Source organism: Dermacentor andersoni, chromosome 9, assembly GCF_023375885.2.
Source record: "Dermacentor andersoni chromosome 9, qqDerAnde1_hic_scaffold, whole genome shotgun sequence".
Taxonomy (NCBI): Eukaryota; Metazoa; Arthropoda; class Arachnida; order Ixodida; family Ixodidae; genus Dermacentor; species Dermacentor andersoni.
In genome coordinates this window covers 125,514,621-125,539,753 of record NC_092822.1, presented here as the reverse complement: position 1 = coordinate 125,539,753, position 25,133 = coordinate 125,514,621, and the positions used below count along the sequence as shown (strand labels likewise).

General features: G+C 44.0%; 1 protein-coding gene and 1 pseudogene across 8 annotated transcripts in view; one reads left to right on the top strand and one right to left on the bottom strand.

The window, feature by feature from the left end:
• Positions 1-25,133, bottom strand: part of Cadps (calcium-dependent secretion activator 1) — a 468,212-nt gene that overhangs the window by 142,309 nt on the left and 300,770 nt on the right. For all 8 annotated transcript variants that reach the window (XM_055069950.2, XM_055069951.2, XM_055069952.1 and 5 more), the window contains 4 exons: positions 13,362-13,518; positions 12,124-12,265; positions 9,118-9,273; positions 3,340-3,490 (listed from right to left, as the gene is read on the bottom strand). In XM_055069950.2, the coding sequence (XP_054925925.1) occupies positions 3,340-3,490; positions 9,118-9,273; positions 12,124-12,265; positions 13,362-13,518 (606 nt within the window). The remainder of the gene's footprint in view (positions 1-3,339; positions 3,491-9,117; positions 9,274-12,123; positions 12,266-13,361; positions 13,519-25,133) is intronic.
• On the top strand, positions 18,187-23,967 carry LOC140213183 (uncharacterized; annotated as a pseudogene).

Sequence of the window (25,133 nt, the reverse complement as noted above, 5' to 3'; positions counted from 1 at the left end):
AAGCCCTCCTTTGTTCACGACCCGGGGTGGATTGTGACAGAGTGTACCCTATTCATACGCCGATGTTTGTAACACAGCTAAGACGTTCGCCCACACTTAGCGGAAATGGGCCGTATTAGGATAGTAGGGAAGAAAAATGCTGCTGTTTACCCGCCATGTGTTTCTATGTCACTGGCAGCTAAGCATGCCCATCTCTGTTTCTGTCCCCTGAAAGTGGACATGGCTACGTTATTGCCACAGACTTGTTGATATTAACGATATTATTCATTCCTGATACGAAAGAAACTATTTCAATGCACATAACATAATCACGAAAAGCAAAAAAAAAAAATCGTGTTCGGCACGTTCGGCTTGCTTATCTGGCCGCCATGTTTGTTTTGTTTTCCCCCACTGTTACAGCGGCAGCCGCCCATTTGTTGACCTGTTGTCATCCTGGAGCAAATGCCGGATAAAAAAAATTTTTTCTTTTCGCGGGAACTTTAATCCGCGTAATTATCGCACCCCTAAATATGCGGCAATTTTTTTTACAAAAGAGTGTGATCAGTATGCGAGTAGATACAGTATACAAGTATTGTGCAAGACCAATAGAAATTTCTATTAGTTGTACTGACTTACCTATAAGACCAATAGGCCCTGTGTATCAGACATATTAGTCATACAAAGAGTGCTGCATGTCTACTAGTTTCTCTATTAGACTAATACGTCCTATTGACATTACACAGATTGTTGTTGGTCTGTTATACAACATGCATTGTTTGATGTTGTTGCTCTTGTTTGCTGCTTGACACGTAGGCTCCAGTAATTATTCTGGAACCTTCGATGACTCTATTATAAAAGCCTACGCATTTGCCCCGCAGATCAGATTTTCGCCGACCCTGTTCGCTGCTATCGCTGTGCTTTGAGTGTAACTTGCTTTTGTGCGCACAAGTTTGTCCAATAAAAGTTAGTTTCGTCACTCACAGATTCGCAGCTCTATTATTCACCATCACTACCTTCATGAGCTCGTGGTGGCCGCACTTGGCTGAGCCTCTCCCACTGCAATCAACCACATTCAGTACAAATAACTCCCCTATGCTGTCCTTGGTTGCATTAACCGTTGGCTTCGCATGATTGAGGCTAACATAAATTCGGTTCCTTCTCGATTCCCCGTCTTCTCATTCACGGCCACTGTTTATGCATACGAGTGCACGCAGTGAACCTTTTCTTGTTGGCTTGAGCTTCTTTCACCGGTCATTTGAAGCAACTATCTTCAAATAAGTATGCTGGTCAATTCAAAAGTGTTAAAGTAGTGCTGATGTAGTGACGAAACTTAAAACGACAAACATGAAGGCTACCTCAAACTAGCGAAAAAATTAAGGCCTGGGCTGCATTTCACACTCAGGAACCACAACCTGCACAATTTAGTATGGATTCTTTCTGTGCCTCTAATTTTTAAAATAAGCACTTTCCTGTAAACCTTGGTAATAATTTAAGTCACATACTATGTGTTTTGTCATTCAAAGCAAGAAAATTTGAAGAAAATAAAGTTAGTTTGTCTCCAGAAAACACGCAAGCAGAAACGTTGTGTGGCTTACGTACATGCTCTTCTTTTCCATTTTCGGTGCATCAAAGTTCAATCACTCAGTGTCTGGTATACCAAATGCAATGCAGTCCAGAAAACGATATGTGTGTGTGTGAAACAAGGATGCTTTCTGTATCTGTCACAAAAGCGATCATGTCAAGACATCTTGCATGGTGTCTGGCACAGCAGCCAGACGCATCATACGGGCAACGTCATAATGCTTTCATCGGTGCCAGAACACAACAAATGACCCAATCATGCATTTCCCTTACACAAAAGGAATTCAACATTACTGTGACATAGCCTCTCTTAATTTTCACAATCCATATAGGGCTTATTTTTGAACCTCTAAGAACAGAAAACATTCAACCATTTTTGCAATACTTGGTGCTGCTCTTAGAAATGAGCACCCCAGGCAGATACTGTGAAGAGAATGCGCGAACAAAACTGTCTGCGCTCACTGCTGGTGCTGCAAAGCGCAGTGGGCAAAACAATGGTGGCAGTGCTTCATGCGAGGTGGGCATCACAACGTGTGGCGGCACCATCCTTATAAGTGAGGGTATCATGAAGAGTTCTCATTTTTCACATGCTCTTCTATGTAAACGTGGGAAAAAACAAACAAAGAACTATGGCAGGGCTCCATAATCAAAAATATTGCAAGATTTTGTGTGTATACGTCAATGATGTGTGACAGATCATTTAGCAACAGTGAATCCTACAAACTGATAAAAAAAGCTGCTAGCACCAATTCGTGAGCAGATGATACCTGCTAATGCCACGAAGTTGCTGACTCGCATATTCATTGATTGCACAGGCATAGACATCCTTGAGAAACAGTGCTGTGACTGGGTTGACCTGGGCAGGACACAGTGAGCTGTACAAGCTTTCGTGGCTCTGGCAGCACCCCCTCCCCCCCTTTCTTTTTCTTTTTTTAGCTTTCAGCATCACTAGTTTTCGTGGATTGTCACAGTTGCTCTTGTATTACACAGTGAATACTTAACAGCAGGCCCCCAGCACATTTATGACCAAGAGATCGGAATCTCCAAGATTGCTAAAGTGAGCACCTTTTCTCCGTACGATTCAAGGATACGGCACAAATGCATTGTATTAATATCGAAGTGCAGCAGTGGTTACGTAGCTTGTTGCTGGTTAAACAGCCTGATTGCAAGCATGGGCTCATGATGTTCCAAGTCGGTAGTCTCCCGACTAAGCTTGTGAGAAGCCCTTGTCGGAGTGCAGCGAGCTTGGAAGTAAACCCGAAAAGGTCTATTTTGCTGCCAGACCCGGCAATACGGGTCTGGCAGCAAAGTGCCCATCTGTAAAAAAAAGCTTCCCGGTTCTTTTATTCCTGCCCTGGACCCGCTTTACATCACATATTTTCAAGCAAACAATAGGGCAGACTATGGCAAGTGTGCAGGCCGCTCCCATCTTGGCAGCGTTTTACTTTTGGGCAGTGTTGGGTTGCCTTGGGATACCAGCCCACATGACTAAGACATTGTTTTCTATCACAACTATTTGCCAGCACTCCCAAAATCCAACAGAAGAAGGAGTGCTGTTTTGCCTCCTCATGTGCTTTGATTGAAGCACACAAACGAGTGAATAAGCTTGGAGCATTTGCATGTGATAAGAAAAAAAAATTTACATTCAGATTTGATCTGATATGTTACATGTTTTCCACCCCTCTTCGATACAGATTTCCTTCAAGGTGAAAATCATGCATTTCTGTAATATAATGTATAAAAAGTATTGTACAAGCTGGTACAAGGCATGTGACTGACCACATCAGCTCCGTCCACGGTGCACAGCTTGAGTGACTGGATGCGTGCCTCGAGTACCACGTTGATCATGGCGCACATCTCTGAGGGCACGATGTAGTCAGTTGTATTCCACTTGCTCTTTCTCTGCAGCTGCTGGAATGCCTGCAGCGTCCTGCACAATGAAGCACTACCTTCAGCTGCCCTGCTGTCACAACAGCGTGAAAAATGAAACAGATACAGCAGAACCTCATTGATGCCATCTTGTTATGTACGATTTCCCGGCGCCGATAACATTTGAGGTCGAGAACACAAAAAAATGACCCAATAGACACAGACAACATTTGATGTCCTCGGGACGTCCTCAGATGGTACAAACATCCTCACATGTTTTATGACGTCCTCAGGATGACATCCACTAGTTCATCGTCAAAACATTGTTTGCAGGACTTTTTAAGAATGTGCGATCGTCACAAGAACGTCCACTGTGAGACATTTTGAGGACATCTAGTTTTATGTTAGAAGAGACCCACAAGTTGAAATTTTTTATTGTTTCGTTTGATGAATGAGAAATTAGGTGCTAATTAATTCATTTACTGCCATTACTAGGCCATGGAACTTGATTATGATTTTTTTTATATGTGGAGTTAGACTCTGATAGTTGGTTTTGATGCCTCACCATTGTGCTTGACTGAACCACTTTTTTTAACTTGTATAGATTTGAGTTCCTGCGGGCGATAATAGCTGTGGTTGGCAATGAAAGAGTTAACCAGCAAAGTATCCTGCAATGTCAACGACCAAGCTAGGGCGACCAAGTCACCCAATTTCCTTTCTTCGCTGGTGCAATGGCACTTCGATTTGAAAAGTCAAGCCAAACTAATCTAAGCCAAGTGCAGCATTGAAGAAAACATGGCAGTGGACAGCGGGTAAGTCTATGTCTTGTGTTTATTATGCGTCTACAATCTCATCTGGTATGACCACACACTGAGCCCAGTGCAACAGGGCTCAAAAGTATGCTTTGTCAAGCAGTAAGTGCATGCTGTAATATTAAGCCTGATTTTTTTCTCTTTATAGATGGAAAACAGGTTACTTCAGTTAATAAAATTATGAATTTTTCACTGGGCGCAGCGAATGCCCGGGTCTTTAAAATGTCCTGAATGCGTACTGAAGAGATCCTCGAATGCTTGCCCTAGCAAAAATTCTAATAGAAGTTTTTATTAGTCTAATAGTTTCATATTGTAGATATCATCAGGGAAGTTGTGGCCAAATACTGCACCAGAGAGGCCAATTCCTGTTCTAGTGAGGGAGTGTCTTTGTTCAAGCTTAGTGGGCCTTCCCAATTTGTATGTACCTGGATTAGTATAGCCCCACTCGCTCTCGGCATCTTTCACCAGTGTCAGGCGTCACTCCAAGCCTGCAGATGTCAGAGAGTACAATAATAATAATAATAATAATAATAATAATAATAATAATAATAATAGTAATAATAATAATCCTGGCTACACCCACTGCAGGGCAAAGGCCTCTCCCATACTTCTCCAACTATCCCGGTCATGTACTGGTTGTGGCCATGTCGCCCCTGCAAACTTTTTAATCTCATCCGCCCACCTAACCTTCTGCTAGCCCCCTGCTACGCTTCCCATCCCTTGGAATCCAGTCTGTAACCCTTAAAGGGAAGCTGAAACGGTTTTCAATTTCCATGAACTGCAATTTCCAGAATTGAAAAATTATAGGCCCATTGGCTTACTCTCAGTATTATATAAAATATTTACCAAAATAATTTCCAATAGAATAAGAGCAACACTGGACTTTAGTCAACCAAGGGGACAGACTGGCTTCAGGAAGGGATACTCTACAATGGATCACATCGATGTCATTAATCAGGTAATCAAGAAATCCACAGAGTATAATAAGCCTCTCTATATAGCTTTCATAGATTAAGAAAAGGCATTTGAATCAGTAGAGATGCCAGCAGTCATAGAGGCATTACGTAATCAAGGAGTACAGACCGCTCACATAAATACCTTGGGAAATATCAACAGAAGTTCCAAGCTGCCTTAATTCTACACAAGAAAAGCAGGAAGATACCTATAAATCAGACAAGGAGACACAATCTCTCCAATGCTATTCACTGCGTGCTTGGAAGAAGTATTCAAGCTATTAAACTGGGAAGGTTTAGGAGTAAGGATCAATGGTGAATATCTCAGCAACCTTCGATTTGCGGATGACATTGTCCTGTTCACCAACACTGGGGACGAGTAACAACAAATGATTGAGGACCTTAACAGGGAGAGTGCAACGGTGGGGTTGAAGATTAATATGCAGAAGACAAAGACAATGATAAATAACTGGACAAGAGAACAAGAGTTCAAGATCATAAGTCAGCCTCTAGAGTCTGTGAAGGAGTATGTTTACCTAGGTCAACTAATCACAGGGAACCCTGATCATGAGAAAGAAATTCATGGAACAATAAAAATGGGTTAAATCGCATACGGCAGGCATTGTCAGCTCCAGACTGGAAGCTTACCATTATCAGTGAAAAGGAAGTTGTACAATCAGCGCATTTTACTGGTGCTGACATATGGGGCAGAGACTTGGAGACTGACAAAGAAGCTTGAGAACAAGTTAAGGACCGCGTAAATAGTGATGGAACAAAGATTGCTAGGCATAATGTTAAGAGACAGAAAGAGAGCGGTTTGGATCAGAGAGCAAACGGGTATAGACGATATTCTAATTGACATAAAGAGGGAAAAATGGAGCTGGGCAGGTCATGTAATGCGCCGGTTAGATAACCGTTGGACCAATAGGGTGACAGAATAGGTACCAAGAGAAGGGAAGCACAGTAGAGGACAGTAGAAGACTAGGTGGTGTGACGAAATTAGGAAATTTGCGGGTGCTAGTTGGAATCAGTTGGCACACGACAGGGGTAATTGGAGATCGCGGGGAGAGGGCTTCATCCTGAAGTGGACATAATATAGGCTGATGATGAAGATGATGTTTCATATTATATAAGTTTTGTACTAGATCAACAGAAATTTCTATTAGTTGTACTGATTTACCTATAAGATCAGTAGGCCCTATGTATTAGACATATTAGTCATACAAACAGTGCTGCATGTCCACTAGTTTCTCTATTGGACTAATACGTCCTATTGACCTTCTACACATTGTTGCTGGTCTGTTATACAACATGCACCATTTTATTTTGTTGCTCTTGTTTGCTGCTTGACACGTGGGCTCCAGCAATTGTTCTGGAACCTTCGATGACTCATGTATAAAAGCCTACGCGAGTTGTTGAGGAAACAGCTAGTGTTAACAGCACAGCAAATACTTCCACACTGCAAAAAAAAAAAAGAAAAAAGAAAAAAAAGATGCACAACGAACAACCAGCCGTAATCTGCAAGGCAAAGTACAGTGCCCGGTGAGGTTACAAGCATAGGTACAATAGCAGCAACCATATTTGTTTGCTGCTGAAGTTTTATTAGTCCCATATTTTCTGCTGAAGTGCACATAAAGTAATGTTAAACTTGTAACCTAAATTTATAACTTGATACCGCACATGGGAGTGATGATAGAAACGTCAAAATGAATCAGGTTATGATCACTAAGCCCTCTTATGCACTACGGTGATTGAATCGTATCAGGATTGAAAACTAGAACAAGGTCGAGAGCGTTAGAGCCACGAGTTGGAACTGTGATTTATTTGCACAGGTTAAACAAAAGAGCGAGATCTAAGAAATTTTTCGAATGGTGACTCGTTGCAGTAAGAGTAGACCAGTCAATGTTAGGAAAGCTCAAATCCCCCCATAATAATAAATTTGTTTTAGAAAAGCGTGACTGCAAGTCTAATAGAACTGTATAAAGCTGATTAATGAATGAAATATCGCAGTCAGGTGCACAGTAGCACGAAACAAGTAAAAGAGACTGAAGCAAGAGATATGGTAATGCAGAGAATTTCATGCTGGGTGTTGATTGGAACAAGAATCGAAGTGAAGTTCACTTTCACAAGGACCAGAACACCACTGCTACGCTTACCAGCCCTATCAAGTCTATGAACTGCGAAGGATTTATCGTCAGGAACTAGTTCAATATCTTTCACTTCGGGAGATAGCCACGATTCAGTAAGAACGGCGATATCAGTAGAGTCATCCTCGATTACCGCATGTGCTACGTCTTTTTTTGGAAGATAACTTCTAACATTAGCTACCACCACAGACACATTATGGTAGGACGGCAAAACTGCTTTAGCGCTAGTACGATCGGCACGGCAAGGAGGGCAACGAAAACTGTTCTGAAGGTCATTCTAACTGCTGTGGCTTGACTTCAATGATGGTGTCATGGTCAGCATCATAAATGTATTGTTTATTATCAATCTGCAGCTTGTTGAAGCGAATTTTGAACGGGGTGTTCAAGTGCTGAGTGTATGATTAAGAAAAAAAAAATCTAAGAAAAATCTTCGTGGATCGTGAATGATCATCCCTTCAGCTTGGAAGTGATGGAAAGAATCTTAGATTTGTCTTTAAAGTGTGTAAGCTTAACTATAATGGGGTGGTTTTTGCCTTGTCGAAAACACCCCAGCCTACGCGCTCACTTGGTGCAAGAGCCAACGACAGCAATATCAAGCTTTTGAGCACAGAAGGAAATTACTTGGGTCTCGGATTGCTCCCACAATTCACCAAGCTTGTCTGGGATTCCAAAAAATAACAAATTTGACTTGCGAAGGCAATTTTCAGTGTCCTCACACTTTACTGCCAGAGCCCTGATGTCAGAAGATAGTTTTGCAACGGCCGTGCTGGGGATTGAGTCTGAGCGTTCACCAGCAGTTTGAAGGTCTGATGTCATGAAGTGGTCGCTAAGCTCTGTAAATTGTCCATACAGTGTGCAATGGGTTGACAGAAATCTAGACCACAAGCAATATGTCCCAGTGTAGTGTTTCGGTAAATAATTTGAAATGGCAAACAAACAAGGTGACTGCTACCACACAGATGTACTACACAGTCCTCCAACGGTGAGCATGTGAAGAGCAAAGCATTGGTGGAATGAGACAGATGACAAACTCTAAGGTCCAGAGAGTTGCACCTCTTTCAGCTCATAGGCTGGAGAACATTTTAGTTGTGTTGGGCCATCAGAAGCAGCAGAGTGGCACACATCCTGTTTTGCACAGCACAACAGTGACATGAATGTCCTCGACAATATGTCTACTAGGACAGGTACTAGGACACCAAATTGAGTCCAACATATCAACACAATGAGAAACACCCCCATGCACACACGCACTCAACTAGACTCATTATCTCTATCAACGAGAGAGTGACAGGATGCAACTCACAACCTACAATTGGTTGCATCTTGAACACACGACAAAGAAAAGAAAAAGAAGAAGGTAGCATGGTTTTCATGATGCAATCATACAGCGTGCCCAGTTTACTGTGATGCATAGTGCAGGCTACAATTGACGAAATGCCTAATGTCACCACAAGCATTTAGAGAACAAGGCAACATTTTCCTGTGCTGGGCGTAACTGTACAGAGCCTGAAGGCGATGCAAGGCATGTCTTAGAGTAACATTCCAGGTAACGAAGATATTTAAGCAGAAGAATATCCCAGACTATTTTATATTGCAGTAAACCAAAATGGTACATACATTTACGTTGTGTAATTCTTTAAAACGTTTACGTCGAATTATGCCCTATATAGAACTGGTAGGCGTTTTTTTTTACAAGTTCAATATAACCGGGCTTGACTGTTTAACCCTGAAAGCACTGTCATCAAAAAGTGCACTGACAGCTATCACGAGACTCACCTAGTGACGCAAGACTCCACCATATCACAGGCCATGAGCTTGAGCCGCTGCTCGAGGTGCTTGGCAAATACCTCATCGGGCCAGTGCAAGTCTCGGATGAAACACTGCAGTGCGTCCAGCTTCCAGAACAGCTCCTCAGATGATGGGCAGCCATTGCTGCAAGCACATAAGCTGGTTGCAACCCTGGCACACTACCAGTTTGCACATTGCACTATTGTGGTGTCAACACTGACTGTGAACTTCCCTGCATGCATTCTAGCTGTAATGCATACATTGTGAAATATATCCTAGTGCTAACACAAGCACATAGGCAACATATTAACTGTAAGCGATGTTTACTCTCAAGTAACTGCAGAACTAGTCCAAAAGCATGCCACCAAAAGGAAATTATTGAGCACATGTGTCCCCTCTGACTTAAAAATTTTAATGCGGTTAGCATTCTTCACCCAGTATGTCCGTTTGTCCTCATCCAGCCTCTTTCCCACCAGCTTGACTCATTTGGCAGCCTAATGGTTAGAACGCCGGGCTGCTGTGCTGAGGAAACCAGGTTCAAAACCAGCCATTGGACCAACTTGGGTCACCGAGTACGTGACACTAGGCATGTGGCAATCTTCAATGAACCATATTCACACCAGCTTGGTTCGCTGGGCACGTGCTGCTCCTCAATGAGCCTCTTCGATACAACATGGGTCACTGGATATGTGCCAGTGGGTACGTGCTGCACTTCAATGGCAGGAAAGAAATGCTTTAAAACTTTTCTGGTACTGAGCCGAATCGAAGCCACATCATATACATTCAGGCATGGGCATTGCGCAGACTGCGGTGGTGCCGCGAGAGCTTTATAGGCCATACAAACTTGAAAGCATTTGCTTGCTAATTATATTACTAACTCAATTAACGAGCGCGGTGTCAGCGCGCACAAGCAAACATGAACACATCATACTCAATGAGCACGGACACTCAACGTTAAAACACTGGTGTGAGCAATTGCGGCAGCAGCAGCAAGCGAAGTGCATTTTGTTTATCGCTTTAACGCAAGAGCGGCCAGAACACAGAGCACACATAGCCATGAGCTGCCTGCATAGCCCTTTCAAGATACAGTGCCCATGACTGCACGTGGCCATGTAAAGTACACACTTGCTGGCGCAGTCGAAGCCGCCCCCCTCTCGCACTTCCTCCCCGCTCTCATCCCTTCCATGCATGAGGTTGAGCTGCGATCATGGGTTCCCCTAGCCGCCAGTTGCAAAATATGCAGTTGCTGCCAGAGCACAACCCCACTGCCCCCCTGACATCCTTCCACAGCCTTTCGCACGACGCAAGATGGCATGTTTGCTCTCCGCCTTCCTTTATCGCATGCACCAGATTGGGCCGCAATCGTCGACTCCTCTTGCATGCTTTCACTCGCACATACAGTATACGGCGCACAGTGATAGTGTTATTGTCCTTGGACTTTATACGGAACCTCACGGCGACGCTGACGCCGATGGCAGAAATGCACCTGTGTCCATATAATTGCTACTGCAATAAAACAGTGCTAAATATTAAGACATCGATACAAGAGAGAACTGAACAATGCACCTCCCTGCTTCACCACCTCTACAATTTTGCATAATTATGCAGTTTTTTTTACCTTGCCACATTCATTGCTGTCCTGATCTCGCATACTTTTGTAGGCTTTGCCCTCCTCTCCTATCATCATCAGCAGCAGCAGCAGCAACAGCCTGGTTACGCCCACTGCAGGGCAAAGGCCTCTCCCATACTTCTCCAACTACCCCGGTCATGTACTAATTGTGGCCATGTTGTCCCTGCAAACTTCTTAATTTCTTTCGCCCACCTAACTTTCTGCTGCCTTCTGCTATGCTTCCCTTCCCTTGGAATCCAGTCCATAACCCTTAATGACCATCGGTTATCTTCTCTCCTCAATACATGTCCTGCCCATGCTCATTTCTTTTTCTTGATTTCAACTAAGATGTCATTAACTCGCGTTTGTTCCCTCACCCAATCTGCTCTTTTCTTATCCCTTAACGTTACACCTATCATTCTTTCCATAGCTCGTTGCATCATCCTCAATTTAAGTAGAACCCTTTTCGTAAGCCTCCAGGTTTCTGCCCCGTACGTGAGTACTGGTAAGACACAGCTGTTATACACTTTGCTTTTGAGGGATAATGGCAACCTGCTGTTCAAGATCTGAGAATGCCTGCCAAACACACCCCAATCCTGGCTTCTTGGCAATAAAAAACACTATGCCAGACACTGCGCACACAATTCCAACTTGCTCTGGTAGACATTCTAGGCCCGATTTTGTCACACAGTGCCGTGGAAGCCCTGGTGCTGTCAGGGTTGCCCACACCTTGCCTTGACCAGTTCTCAGAGTGACAGCAGAGACGTTGTGGCAAGCTGTTAAAGAGCCCTTCCTTTGCTTCAGCAGAAACCAAGCAATTGTCGCCAGCTGGTGCAAGTGACACCAGAATTGGTGGACATTAGGTGACCCAATTTCTTGTTTTCAGGCATACACACCTGAAGAACTGAGATACTGTCACATAAAGTAATCACAGGGTCCGATTATGTACAGGGTGTACTTAAACTAAGATGCATGGGTCTCAACCAAAATGGCCGACTGCTCACAAGCACTGTCCTTGGCTTTTCCTTTCGCCTTCAGCAGACACGTAGCAATACGGCTGCACTGTGGTTGAAGCCACAGTGCAGCCACAGCTTGCCAAACAACCAACTTTTTTAAGTAGTGACCTACACTAGATGCACACTTTGTCGTCCTCATTTTGATGGCAACACTAATGTACAGAGTGCCACTCTTGCTTATTTATGCTTAATATATTACATTCTCAAACATTACTTGCTTTACCACATTTTCATCACAAGTCCGGACATTTTCAGTTTGCCATGGTAGTACACATCTTTCGGAACACGTTTTTTGCAGTAACTAACCATAGTTCAGATTAAATGCTACCTGTGTGTAGCTTTTCCAAGTTTCTCTGACAAGCCACTCACCCTTTAATCTCCCAGTGCTCTTTCTCAAAGCCCTTGTGCAGCGACTGGGCAATGGAAGACTCCATGAGGTCCACGTAGCGAACCACTTGAGGGGCAAATGTGTCTCGCAGATGTTGGTGGAAACGACCTCCACACAAGTTTTCTGCGTAAGAAAGCTGGCCCTGATGCACTTAGCTTACACAGGCACTGCAATAATCTCTTTTTCCTCATATGGCTGTGCTGTAAAGCACCATACTAACAGAACAACAGGGCGCTGGACCATTAACTTGAAACTGGACAGCCCAACACTTTTCTTGTACATACATGCCAGTCATCCTCTGACAGTTGTAGCATTTGTGTCAAGCAAACGTCAGTTGCAGTTAATCCAGTTGTGCTGGTGACTTGTTCCACAGTAACACTGACAGCCTTAGTTACACATCATGCTCATTACTTCACATCTCAAGGAACTGGAGTAAACACCCAAATTACCTAAATTGTATAGAATGTACAAAGAAAGCAATGACCAACGTTTACAGCACTTTCATGGGTGAAGCAGCATGCACTAGAAAGGTAAGCTACCAAGGCATGCCTCCTCTGGCAGATGTCCACTTGTCCTCCCACTTGCCATGTTTCGACAAATTCGGCCCCTGGCTTTATGAATAATTCGCTACCATATGGCTGTTAGTTCCATAACATCTACTAGGGAGCAACTAACTGTTTGAATTATTTTTATGAAAGTTTGGGTTATTTGGTAAGGTGTCTTAAAACATATGCTAACAGTGCAAATGCTACATGCAGACAAAGACAAGAAAACATGGACAGCACCGGCATCCAACTGAATTTTAATTGCAGATAGAACACTTCTACACGACTGTGTAATTAAATCACAATAAAATCATGTCTGAATGTGTATGAAAATTGTCAGGAGCAAGCTTGTGTTGGATAATTATGAAGGCCTTGCCTTCAATGGCTATGATTTCCCAGTGGTCGTAACTAACAAACTCACTGCTGAAAAGAATTTTCAGAACAGAGCTCATTCGGACATTTTTCAAGTGGCGTTCAATGTGAAAATGTCAGCATGCAATAGAAATGTCTTTTGTACCTTCACTGCGTGCGTTTGACACCTGCCGTATCCTACAGAGCTTTCACTGCTCATGTGTTTGGATTAATGGCACATGTGGGTATTCTATGAAGAATACAACTGCAGAAACAAAGAGCCCACAGGTGTGGCCTCAGAAAGAAGTATAAAAGCCACCCACCATCAATGCGTAGGTAATCGTTGAGCACTTGCAGCAGAGGGAAGCTATCCCAGGTGTCAGGCGGCTGCTCCGCGAGCACCGCGTCCATGTCAACCGCAAACAGCGACCAGAAGATCTCAGCATGCTCTACCAGCAGATCGCTGAACCACGCAAACGCCTGTGGGACACAACAACACTGACAACACACTCGCTACACACCAAAGCCCCACCTGATGTGTGCACACCACAGCATACAAGAAAGTTGTCACTCAGAATGTGCCTCTGGGATTGCATGTGATCAGCTGCAAGCTACCCAAGGCGGGCTCAAGAATCGTGCAACATAATTGGGCAACATTTTCACTAATCGTGAAATCTATGGAATGTAACTAACATATGGCCTTCAGAAGATGTAGCAAGGCTTTGAATTAAAAATAAAATTCAACTGAATTCTAGGGTTTTGCATGGCAAAACCACATTCAGATAATGAGGTATGCCGTAGTGGGGGCTCAGGATTAATTTTGACAACCTGAGGTTTTTTAAAATTTACTTAGGGTGTATGCAGTTGAGTACATGGCTTACCGCAATGTCAGACAAAAAAAATGTTACATTTGTCACAACATGTCACTCGTTTCACTTTTTACTGCAAGAGACAGTGCCACCAACACACTTTTAGGTATAATATGCTGAATGTGTACATAAAGAGGTAGCATTTCTCAGTCGGTTAAGTTTACTCAAAAAGGAAAGTAAGCCACTTTGGTATACATTAAAGAGGATGAAGGCGAAAGCCTGTGCTCTCATGAAAAATTCATTACTTTCCTTGACATTTTTATTCTAATGTGCTGTTACTTCTTGTTACTTAAGGCCCTGGGTTCGAGTGCCTTAAAGAACTATATCTTACTTAAATGTGCTTTAATTAACTTTACCTTAACACCAAAGTGGTTTCGACTCTTGACCATCACGACGTCAGTTGGAATCCAACAAGTTGGCCGGTTTGCTCATATCTCCATGTTGGGTTGTAGGTTCTATGCCTAAATTAACCATGCCTTAATTAACACCACAATTAGTTGATACGGCTATCGACCTTCACAATGTCGTCGTCATCATCATCATAATCATCATCATAATCATCATCATAATCATCATCAGCCTGGTTACGCCCACTGCAGATCAAAGGCCTCTCCCCTACTTCTCAAACTAACCCGGTCATGTACTAATTGTGGCCATGTTGTCCCTGCAAACTTCTTCATTTCATTTGCCCACCTAACTTTCTGCTGCCCCCTGCTACGCTTCCCTTCCTTTGGAATCCAGTCCGTAACCCTTAATGACCATCGGTTATCTTCCCTCCTCATTACATGTCCTGCCCATGCCCCATTTCTTTTTCTTGATTTCAACTTAGATGTCATTAACTCGCGTTTGTTCCCTCACCCAATCTGCTCTTTTCTTATCCCTTAACGTTACACCCATCATTCTTCTTTCCATAGCTCATTGCGTCGTCCTCAATTTAAGCAGAACCCTTTTCGTAACCCTCCAGGTTTCTGTCCCGTACGTGAGTACTGGTAAGACACAGCTGTTATACACTTTTCTCTTGAGGGATAATGGCAACCTGCTGTTCATCATCTGAGAATGCCTGCCAAACGCATCCCAGCCCATTCTTATTCTTCTGATTATTTCAGTCTCATGATCCAGATCCGCGGTCACTACCTGTCCTAAGTAGATGTATTCCCTTACCACTTCCAGTGTCTCGCTACCTATCGTAAACTGCTGCTCTCTTCCGAGACTGTTAAACATTACTTTAGTTTTCTGCAGATTAATTTTTTAGACCCACCCTTGTGTTTTCCCTCTCCAGGTCAGTGAGCATGCATTGCAATTGCTCCCCTGAGTTACTAAGCAAGGCAATATCATCAGCGAATCGCAAGTTAATAAGGTATTCTCCATTAACTCTCATCCCCAAATCTTCCCAATCCAGGTCTCTGAATACCTCCTGTAAACACGCTGTGAATAGCATTGGAGAGATTGTATCTCCCTGAATGTGCCTTTCTTTATTAGGATTTTGTTGCTTTCTTTATGGAGGAATACGGTGACTGTGGAGCCGCTATAGATATGTTTCGGTATTTTTTACATACGGCTCATCTACACCCTGATTCCGTAATGCCTCCATGACTGCTGAGGTTTCGACTGAATCAAACGCTTTCTCGTAATCACTGAAGGCTATATATAAGGGTTGGTTATATTCCGCACATTTCTCTACCACCTGATTGATAGTGTGAATATGGTCTGTTGTTGAGTAGCCTTTATGGAATCCTGCCTGGTTCTTTGGTTGACAGAAGTCTAAGGTGTTCCTGATTCTCCTTGCGCTTACCTTAGTAAATGTTTTGTAGGCGACGGACAGTAAGCTGATCGGTCTATAATTTTTCAGGTCTTTGGCGTCCCCTTTCTTATGGATTAGGATTATGTTAGCATTCTTCGAAGATTCCGGTACGCTCGAAGTCATGAGGCATTGCGTATTGAGGGTGGCCAATTTTTCTAGTTTTTCTGAATAACTTCACGCATAAAAAAATAGTGCACAGATGGTCAGATGCTGTCAACGCACAAAGTCGTGGCTCCTCAACTTGCTTCAACATTCAGTCATCAGCCAACAACTTGTTTTCCAGTTGTAGCTGTTACACGAAGCGACTGTCTGTTGACGGTGCAGTGATATCGTGGGAGACTACTGGAACGACAACTGCTTGTACGAGGTAAAAAATTGTGCTGTGTTGACTGCGTAACAGCACTTTGACTACTTTGCGGCATTAAGTTCGAGAAGGAAATGCGCTACCTAATGCGTTAAACGCTATGCTTGTCTTTCCTCCGACCCTGAGGCACATCTTCATTGCTAGGTCTTCTTTGATGAAGGACCTCTGGCTTCCTTCATCTAAAATGCCTGTGGCACAGCGCTGGTTGTTGTTGTGGGTGACCAAAGCATGAAAAGACTGCAGATATACTTCGTTGTCCTTGCTGTGCACTCTCTACCCACTACTTGATAACCCTCTGGAATGCGACATTGATGTTTGTGGTGAAACTAATGCTGCTGTGCATCTTCCTGATGCCTCTGGGTCAACACGCATATTTTCTGGTACAATGCCTTCCATGGGAAGACGAGCATTTTAAGCTTAACTTGACAGGTTCGTGCCTGATGACCTCTGGACATGCCGCTAAAGCATCTGTTGTCCTTGGAGAGCTTATCCTTCCTTGCAGCCAGTGAGAAGTCACTGTCACAAGCATGCGAACCATGCTTCTTCAAGCGGCAGTCAGCTTTCCTTACAAATGAATTACAGAAGCTGTGCCACCTTGTGCTGTCGTTTCAGCTCATTTGCACTGTTTCTCGCATGGCATCATGCACTGCTCGCGTCTTTCCAACTCAACACAAATGAATGCCAGTAGTTCTTTCAGCTTGGCATTTGAGGAAACCGCTGCTGAAGCTGATTCCAATAGAACTTGAGTGTCATCTGATGAGTCCCTCCTCAATGCTTTAGTTCGCTGATCTCTAGTAAACACAAGAATGATATCGTGCGGTAGAGCCTTTTGCAGTATGTTGATAAGCATTGCCAAGAAACTTAACGTGGGCACGTTGAGAGAGTTCTGACACTCGTCTGAGGCCTCGCACATCTGCAATTAGTTTAACGTGGGCAATGTTCCTTAGAGTGACTAGGTGATGCTGCTTCATTCTGTTTCTGTCACCAAAGTGCTCCTTGAGTATATCAACAGCATCATCATAACAAGGCTCAGAGGTTGGCAATCCCACATTTGCCACCGTGGCTTCTTCAGCGAGATGCTGTCGTAAGTAAAAAAAAATTTGCTGTTGATGAGAGGGCGTCATTTAAATGAACTGTCTGCTCGAACTGCTCCCAAAATCTGGTCCACTGATTTATGTCTCCCTTAAATGACATGTCGAGTTTCGGAAGACTCAGTCGACCAAAACTGTGTGCTAAGGCAGCATTATCCTCAATGTTTCAATGTTAGACTGCACAGATGATGACTGCCGAGGAATACCATGGGCTCTCTCGGCTCATTCCAACACCTAAATCTGACAAGTTATTTTGGCAAGCACGCTGACTGTCTGGTCATTGTACTCAGCAGTAGTCGCGTATTCCACTTTAACTTATTATCCGGTATGTGATCCTTGATCTCGTCATTAATTTTTTAGAGCATGTCATTGCTTGAAGAAAGACAGTCACGCATATATTTAAGCTTGGGGATGCCAACATTGGGCACATTCAGAAGAAACCTGGCTTCCTGAACCATCTTCATGTTTTGTGCTCATTGGGCCACTCGCTTGGTCTTCAGACGATCCATTAGGTGAAGATGTTTGCGATCTCACAGCTGACTTGCCCGGGAATAAATCTTCACATCCGTGTTTATTGTTTCTCACCACTTGTGGCAGAACGGAGAGCCCCTTGTCACATGTGAAGAGAGAAAAACATGTCCGCACGAGGTTTTCGGCACCAAAATAATATTAAAACACAAGAGACTGACTCGAACACCAAGAGCCTGTTAGAACTCATCCTTTTCTTTTTTCTACGAATGCCCAGTCTTTATTATAGCACTTATTTTTCTACAGCCATCATAGTTGAAATTCATCGCATTAGGAATCCTTTCAATGCAAGTCCACACTGTGGCATCCATCACTTACCCAGTGATGACACTTCCAACGTACTCGCACAAGCAAAAATAAAGACATTTCATTCAACCCTCGAATATTGTATGATTGCTGCAGAGATAAATGCCACAGTAAATGAGTTACTTGCCATTCGGTGTGGGAAAACAAAGCTGCATGTAACTATCTAGTACACTGCAGCACAGCTAAGAGATGAGACACCATGGACTCAACGGCAAGTTGAGGGATAGCCTCAGAGTTTGTTGTGCCGTAGGTGCTAAAGTTGGAAGTAGTGCGATTTACATGAACATCCAACATTAAATTTGAACTGCGAGCCATGGTCACATTCAGTAGGTGAAGCACTGTCGGCACACCCTGCTCAGTCGTACCCTTCGCAGTGTAAGGCATCGAACAAGGAGCACGAGCACCACAAAGAGGATCAAAGGTGATCTTCGACTGTCCATAAGTTTGCTTCTGCTGATTGCACTGAAGTTCTTTTTGCTGTAAAATATTTCTGAAATAGACGTAATAGTTCTGCAGGAACCTTCAAGGTGGAGAGAAGGAATTAATAAAGGGAAAATGAGATATTCGTCCAATTGCAGCAATTGCTACAAAGAAAAACCATACAGGTTCCTCGAAAGGAAAGCCTCGGAGTCGAAGAAAATTTTGTCCTGGTCCGGGACTCAAACCTGGGACTACCGCCTTTGGGGTAGCCGCTCTAACATCTGAGCTAACCAGTTGGCTAGCAGATGGCAGGGTGAAGTTGAACTTATCAACAACTCAAATCCGAGGGAAGAGCTTGACGTAATAGTTTTGCAGAAACCTGCAAGGTGAAGAGAAGTAATTAATAAAGGAAAAATTAGACATCCACCGAAATGTGGATGTCTCATTTTGCAATGGTCATCTATCTGTTCACTGTCAAGAATGTGGCTGCACACTCCTGTTTAACGATCGCATTAATCTTGCCCAGCACAGAAATAAGGAGTTATCCGCCTAGACCATCTTGGGATCGGTGTTGTAAGTTGAGTCGGATTTGCGTGCACTCCAGTTGGGGATGTTAACGGCTGGTCGTCCTCGCTTTCCGGCTCATCATTGTCGAGGTCATCCTGTCGAAATGGCTCACGCGTTGGAATCAGGTGTCTCCGATTCTAACAAAGTACTTGGCCATCTTCACTAACAATGCGATAGGACGTTGGCGCTGCCGGTCCCACGACCTGTGCTTGGTGGGTCCATGCTTTATCTCGGATCCTCACCGCATCCCCTTTTCGGAGTACTGGTAGATCCTTTTTGTGGGCGCCAAGTTGTCTATGCTTAGACACAAAATATTTAGGTTGCTAGCTGAAGTCTGGAAGCCTGGTTCGTAGTGAAGCTGTAGAAGTGCAGCGCCTAGTCCACTTTTAGAAGTGTCAGAAGAAATTTTAGTTTCCCTGGCAGCATCGATAACAGCCAACAGAGGTGCGCTGCTGAGCCACGTGCAGATGGCTATCCATTCATTTGCACCGTTGGCCGACCATTCAAACTTGGTGTCCTTTTTGATGAGACTTCGCAAAAGTTGTGTCTTTTCTGCCAGATTCGAAATGTATTTCCCAAAGTAATTGGCAACACCTAACATTCTGTGCACTGCAGTTTTGTCCATTGGCTGTGACATTTCTTTAAGGGACATGCTCAGTGTGACATTTGGCCTTATTCCGTCTCGGCTGATGACATCACCCAAAAAGTTAACTTCAGTAAGCCCGAACTTGCACTTGCTTGTGTTAAAACTTAAGCCAGCATTTTTTGCCAGTTGCAATACATTTCGAAAGCGTGTGTCATGTTCTTCTTTACTGGCGCCCCAGACAAGAACATCATCTACATATACACGCACCCCCGGAGCCCTGTCAGACTTCAGGAGCCGAGGCGATACCGAAGGGCAGCCTCGGAAAACGGTAGCGACCAAAGGGCGTGTCGAATGTGCAGATTTTTGATGTGGCGTCATCCAAAGGAATTTGGTGGAAACCTGAATTCGCATCGAGGCGAGAAAAATATTGAGTGCCGGCAAGCTCAGCCTCAATGTCTTCACGCTTAGCCATCTGATAGTGCTCACGTTTCAGGCATTCATTGATATACTTAGGATCAATGCATACACGTTGTCTGCCGTCCTTTTTACGTACAATAACAAGTGGGCTCACCCAGTCCGTTGGTTCTGTCACTTTCGTGATGATGGCGCCCCGTTCCATGCCGTCCAGCTCCTCCTGCAGTGGTTCTTATAGTGTCAAGGTTACACGCCGCGCTGGCTGGACTACAGGTATTGAACCAGTGCGTAATACCATCCGATACTGGCGGGCAACACAGCCTGTTCCTTGAAAGAGTTGAGGAAATTCCTGCAGTATTTCGTCGGCAGTGCTAGCGTTGACTGCATCCACCGACCTCGTGACCAGTCCGAGCGCCTCACTTGCACATAGTCCGAGTATTGCCTGGTTGCCTTTTTTGACTATGAAGAAGTCGAAACTCCCAGCCTGATCTTTATAGTGACTGGTAACGACGCAACACCGAAGTGTCTGATGGCATCACCGCTATATGACCGCAGAATGGAACTGCTCGGCTTCAAACTTTGCATCCCTTTGCACTTCCGATAGACCGAGTAAGGCAGCAAGTTAGCTTAGGAGCCTGAGTCTACTTTCAAGAAGGCATCCTGGCCGGCCACTTTAGCGTTTACGATCCAGTCCATCGAGCTTCTCACACTGCAAGTTTTTACATCAAGGATGTCGAAAGTGTCCTGCACGTTGACCACTTTGCCTACTGTAGACCCTTTCTTGCAACACGCTGCAAAATGACTGGCGCCACCCCATACAAAACACGTCTTCCCGAAGGCCGGACACCTACTACGTTCGTGTGAGCAGTTGCATTTCATGCATTTAAACGGACGCTTCTTTATCAACGCGACCTGTTTTTCCGCCTGAGCCCATGCCCCATTCTGCTGGCTGGACAGTTCAGCAGCCTTGCAGATTTGTTCTGCTTTGGCTAGCGTAAGGCCTTTTACTTTGATGGGCTTCTCCCACAACTTGGGGTTATGTACACCGAATACAACCTGGTCGCGAATAATTGACTCGGTTAGTTCAGCGAAGTTGCAGCTTCGGGACAGCTTTCGCAAGTCGCGTAGGAAATGCTCGAAGGGCTCCGCTTCGTCCTGGGTTCTTGACCGGAAAATGTACCTCTCATAGACTATGTTTTGCTGTTCTTCACAGTACTCTTTAAACTTCCGCACGACCATCGTGTAATCATCCTTGCGTTCCGCCTCCAGAAAGGTGAAGTTGTTAAACACCTCAAGTGCATCGTCGCCAGCAACACTCAGCAGCAGCGCAGCCTTGGCAGCTTCTGGCCTTGGTTCTTTCGTAGATGCTGTCGCTTGTAGGAACAGTTCGAACATCTAGATGAACAGGTTCCAATTCTTCGCGATGTTGTCGGACGAGCCGGAAAGTTGCAGATGCTCCGGTGGCTTGACTAGCTCCATTGCTCTGAATGGTTACGTTCATCCAGCGATCCCACTTCTGGCACCATATATCATTTGGACGGAATCCAAGAATGAAAAGAACGTTTATTCAGGAAACACCCAGGGTATATATAGTTGTCGGCATTCACAGGCATGTGTTGCCGTAATCTTCATGCTGTCAGTCAGTTCAGGCTGATACGTGCGACGCATGCGTAGTCTGGATGATACAGTACCAACAAGCTCGGCTAGCCACTATTTTTGGAAGGGCCTGTTCTCTAAGAGTCCACCTAGTCTACTGTCCGTTTTGACCACTGCTGATTGGCTGGAGCTGTGTACCAGCGAAGAGGAGGAGACAGGCACCCCTACTGCGCCTCCTCCCAGATTTCCACCTGTATGTGGATGAGGCTCCTTTACCAGCCATGTTATCTCCTCAACAGTTTCAGTGTTGCTGAATGGACGGTCTACCTCCATAGGTTTTTGTCTGTGCATAATGGCAAAATCTTTGGGTAGGCATCACATCAGGATGCGGTTGAGTACCACGCTTTACAGGGTCAATGACACTACAAGACCTTCAAAGTGCTGACACAGAACTTTACAGAGCCGTAAAGTAGCCGAACGTTCGAAATATCCAATTAGATTCTCAGAGGAAACACCGCTAAAAGATAGCCTATGTGGTCTTTAATCAGAAGATCTCAGCATCCAAACTAATCAGTGAGTGTCTTGATCGTGAGATTGTGATTTTGCTTTGCCAGTCAGGTACTGTCAATAGCCTGCTTGCCACTGCTAGTTAAGTACATAAGCAAGTACTTGAACTATTCGGTGCGCGGCAGCTTGGTATTCTTATGGATGGTAGTATTGAAATGATCCCAGAAGGACTGCCATAAATGCAGATTACCGTTGAAGGTTTGTATCTGGAGCTTCAGTAAAATGACAGAGCGAAGATGCTGCTCTCTCACCTGACTTAAAGTTGAAAATGCTTTATAAAAAATATTTTTCAAAGCAACTTTCTTGATTTCGATGTTGCTAAAATGACACCTATAGGTGGATAGCAAAATGGTATGTCATCTTCTAAAGCACTTCCAGTTTAACCCCTAGTTGTCCTGCTACTCAAGAATTTTTATTGTTCGAGGTAATGGAGGAAGAAACGCATAGTATGCCTCTGGGCCACGATTATAATCACCTGCCCAGCGATCGCATGCTTGAATTCTTCTGTGAATGGAAAGAAAATGTCTCGGATTGTATGGAACAAAGTGCACAAGTGTAAATAGACAGTTGCTTTCAATGAGGGACGGGGATCAGTGAGGCATGGGCGACGAGCCTAGCATCAAATATATGTAACGATTATACTTTGCCACACATAACTATTTTAATGAATAAGTTTGCTTTTAGATTTTTGAGCACCAAGGGTATAATGATTGCTTACATATATGAAGACATGGTGCAAAATTATACCAACAATGAAATGTTCAGTGATAAAGGCTTTTGACAACAATGCAGGTCCTCTGTTCAATCAAGGGCACTGATGCAGTATAGTTCCATTACATACTGTATTTATTTATTATTTATTATACCTCAAAGGCCTTGGGTAATACATGTGGGATGGGCTGAGTTTAACAAAACAGTGATTCAGGAACAGCCTTGCCTACTTATTGTGAATAATATATAGAATATTGAGCTGGGGAAGGGCCACAAAACCAAACTACTCAGTTACACTGAGGTCATTATTATGAAGATAGGTCAAGCCAATTGAAGCCGCATCAGCTAGCAGAAGACATGGCAGTCTGTGGCCGTTAACTGCGTAGTTGTATTCCTCATACCAATAAAGAACTAGTTCTGTTCATCATATGACATGGTATCATACATGGAATTGCAAGAAGAAAGAAGACAGCCAAAGAAAAGAGTGTCACAAAACAGAAGCGGCAACTAGAAGCGTTTTGAAGGCGGCAAAACGGCGGCAGCAAGAAGTCATTCCAAAACCAGTCTAAAGGCTTCGAAGCCACTTGACATGCAATCCCAGGCACTCAATGCATGAAAAGCTACAAATGGCACAACAGCGCAGTACAATTTCACAAGAAGCTTCAAAAAATTCCGATGGCGAACTCCATGACGATGACCGAGCCAAGCACACAGAATGTGTTCCAGACTGAGTGAAGCTAAGAAAGACGTACAAGCAGTCAAGTGCAAGTATAAAAAAATACTTCTTCCCGAAGGTTAATCATGTCTACAAGAGGTACAAGAAATGAAACAGAAGGAAGGGGAATGTTTCAAGGAATTTCTTGCGGTGGCACGGCTACAAGTGAAGAAGAGCCATTTTGCTGAGTTGATTGATGAGCCCCTTTGGGACCGCATCATCGTTGGCATCGCCAACGACGTCGTTTGAGAGCAACCCGACTGTTGACCTACAGAAGGCAGTGGACCTGTGCTGGGCGAGTGAGCAAGCACCACAGCAACTCACAGACATTGCTACAGAGACCAGGACTGTGGATGCGCTCACAAATAAAAAGCCACGCCCAAGGAAAAATTAGTTCACTGAAGCAAAAGGTTTGACGTGTTCACTCCTTCCAGAAAAGCATGCAGTTTTTGCAGAACCCTCCATAAGCCAAGAAAATGTCCAGCTTATGGGAGGCAGTCCAACAAATGCAAAAAAATTTAACACTTCACAAACATGTGCCGCTCAGCAGCCAAAGAGAACAAAGTGAAGTGAACACCATTGAAGACAAACAGGAAACAGAATGACCGTACATCAGAGCCAACAACAAAGAGCAGCAATGCAGAGTGGCAGAATGAACTGCAATTAAGCAGTGGGACCAAAACATTCAAGCAATGGGTCTACATGCATCTCCATCACGATAAAGAAAACTGCCACATACAGAAACCACAAAATTCATGTTCTTGGTGAAGACAGAGAGACATGCACAGTCAATGGGCAAGCAGCAAATCTGAAGTTTCATGCCGCGGACTCTGATGCTGGCCCAGTGCTGGGTGAAAACACATGTGAATTTCTAAACCTGATAAAAAGAGTGCATGAAGTCTGCGGACTAGAAAACAATGAGGACATATTTCAAGGCATCGGATTCATAAAGCAATCTGAATATGATGCAGACATCAGATAATCAAGAAGAGAGACAGAAATAGAAGACAGGAAAGGCAGGGAGGTTAACCGGACGCACATCCGGTTTGCTACCCTGCACTGGGGAGGGGGGGAATTCACAGATAATTAAGCAAGAGTGTGGAAAACAAACAACCTAAGAAAGTCCCATTTCAGTTCAGCAGAAACTTGCAAAGATGGAGCAAGAAGAAATTATCAAGAAGGTAACCAAGCCAACTCAATCCTGTAGCCCAATGGTGGTAGTCAAACAGAAAGGCAAGAGAGAGACCTGCATCAATCCTGTGGAATTAAACAGAGTTCTTGTAAGGAGATATTACTCACTGAGAATACTGGAAGAAATCATCTCACAATTTAGAGGTGCCAAGAGGTTTTTGCTGCCACACCTAAAGAAAGGATTCTGGCACATGAAAGTGTCAGAATGCACAACGAAATACCTAGCCTTCAGCAGACCACAAAGAAGGTGCTGCTTCAAGAGAGTCCCTTTTGGCATCGCAACACTGACAGAGGCCTTCTAACAAGTGGTCAGTAAAATTCTGGAAAGATTACAAACACTGAAAACTCAACGGATGACATCCTAGTGTA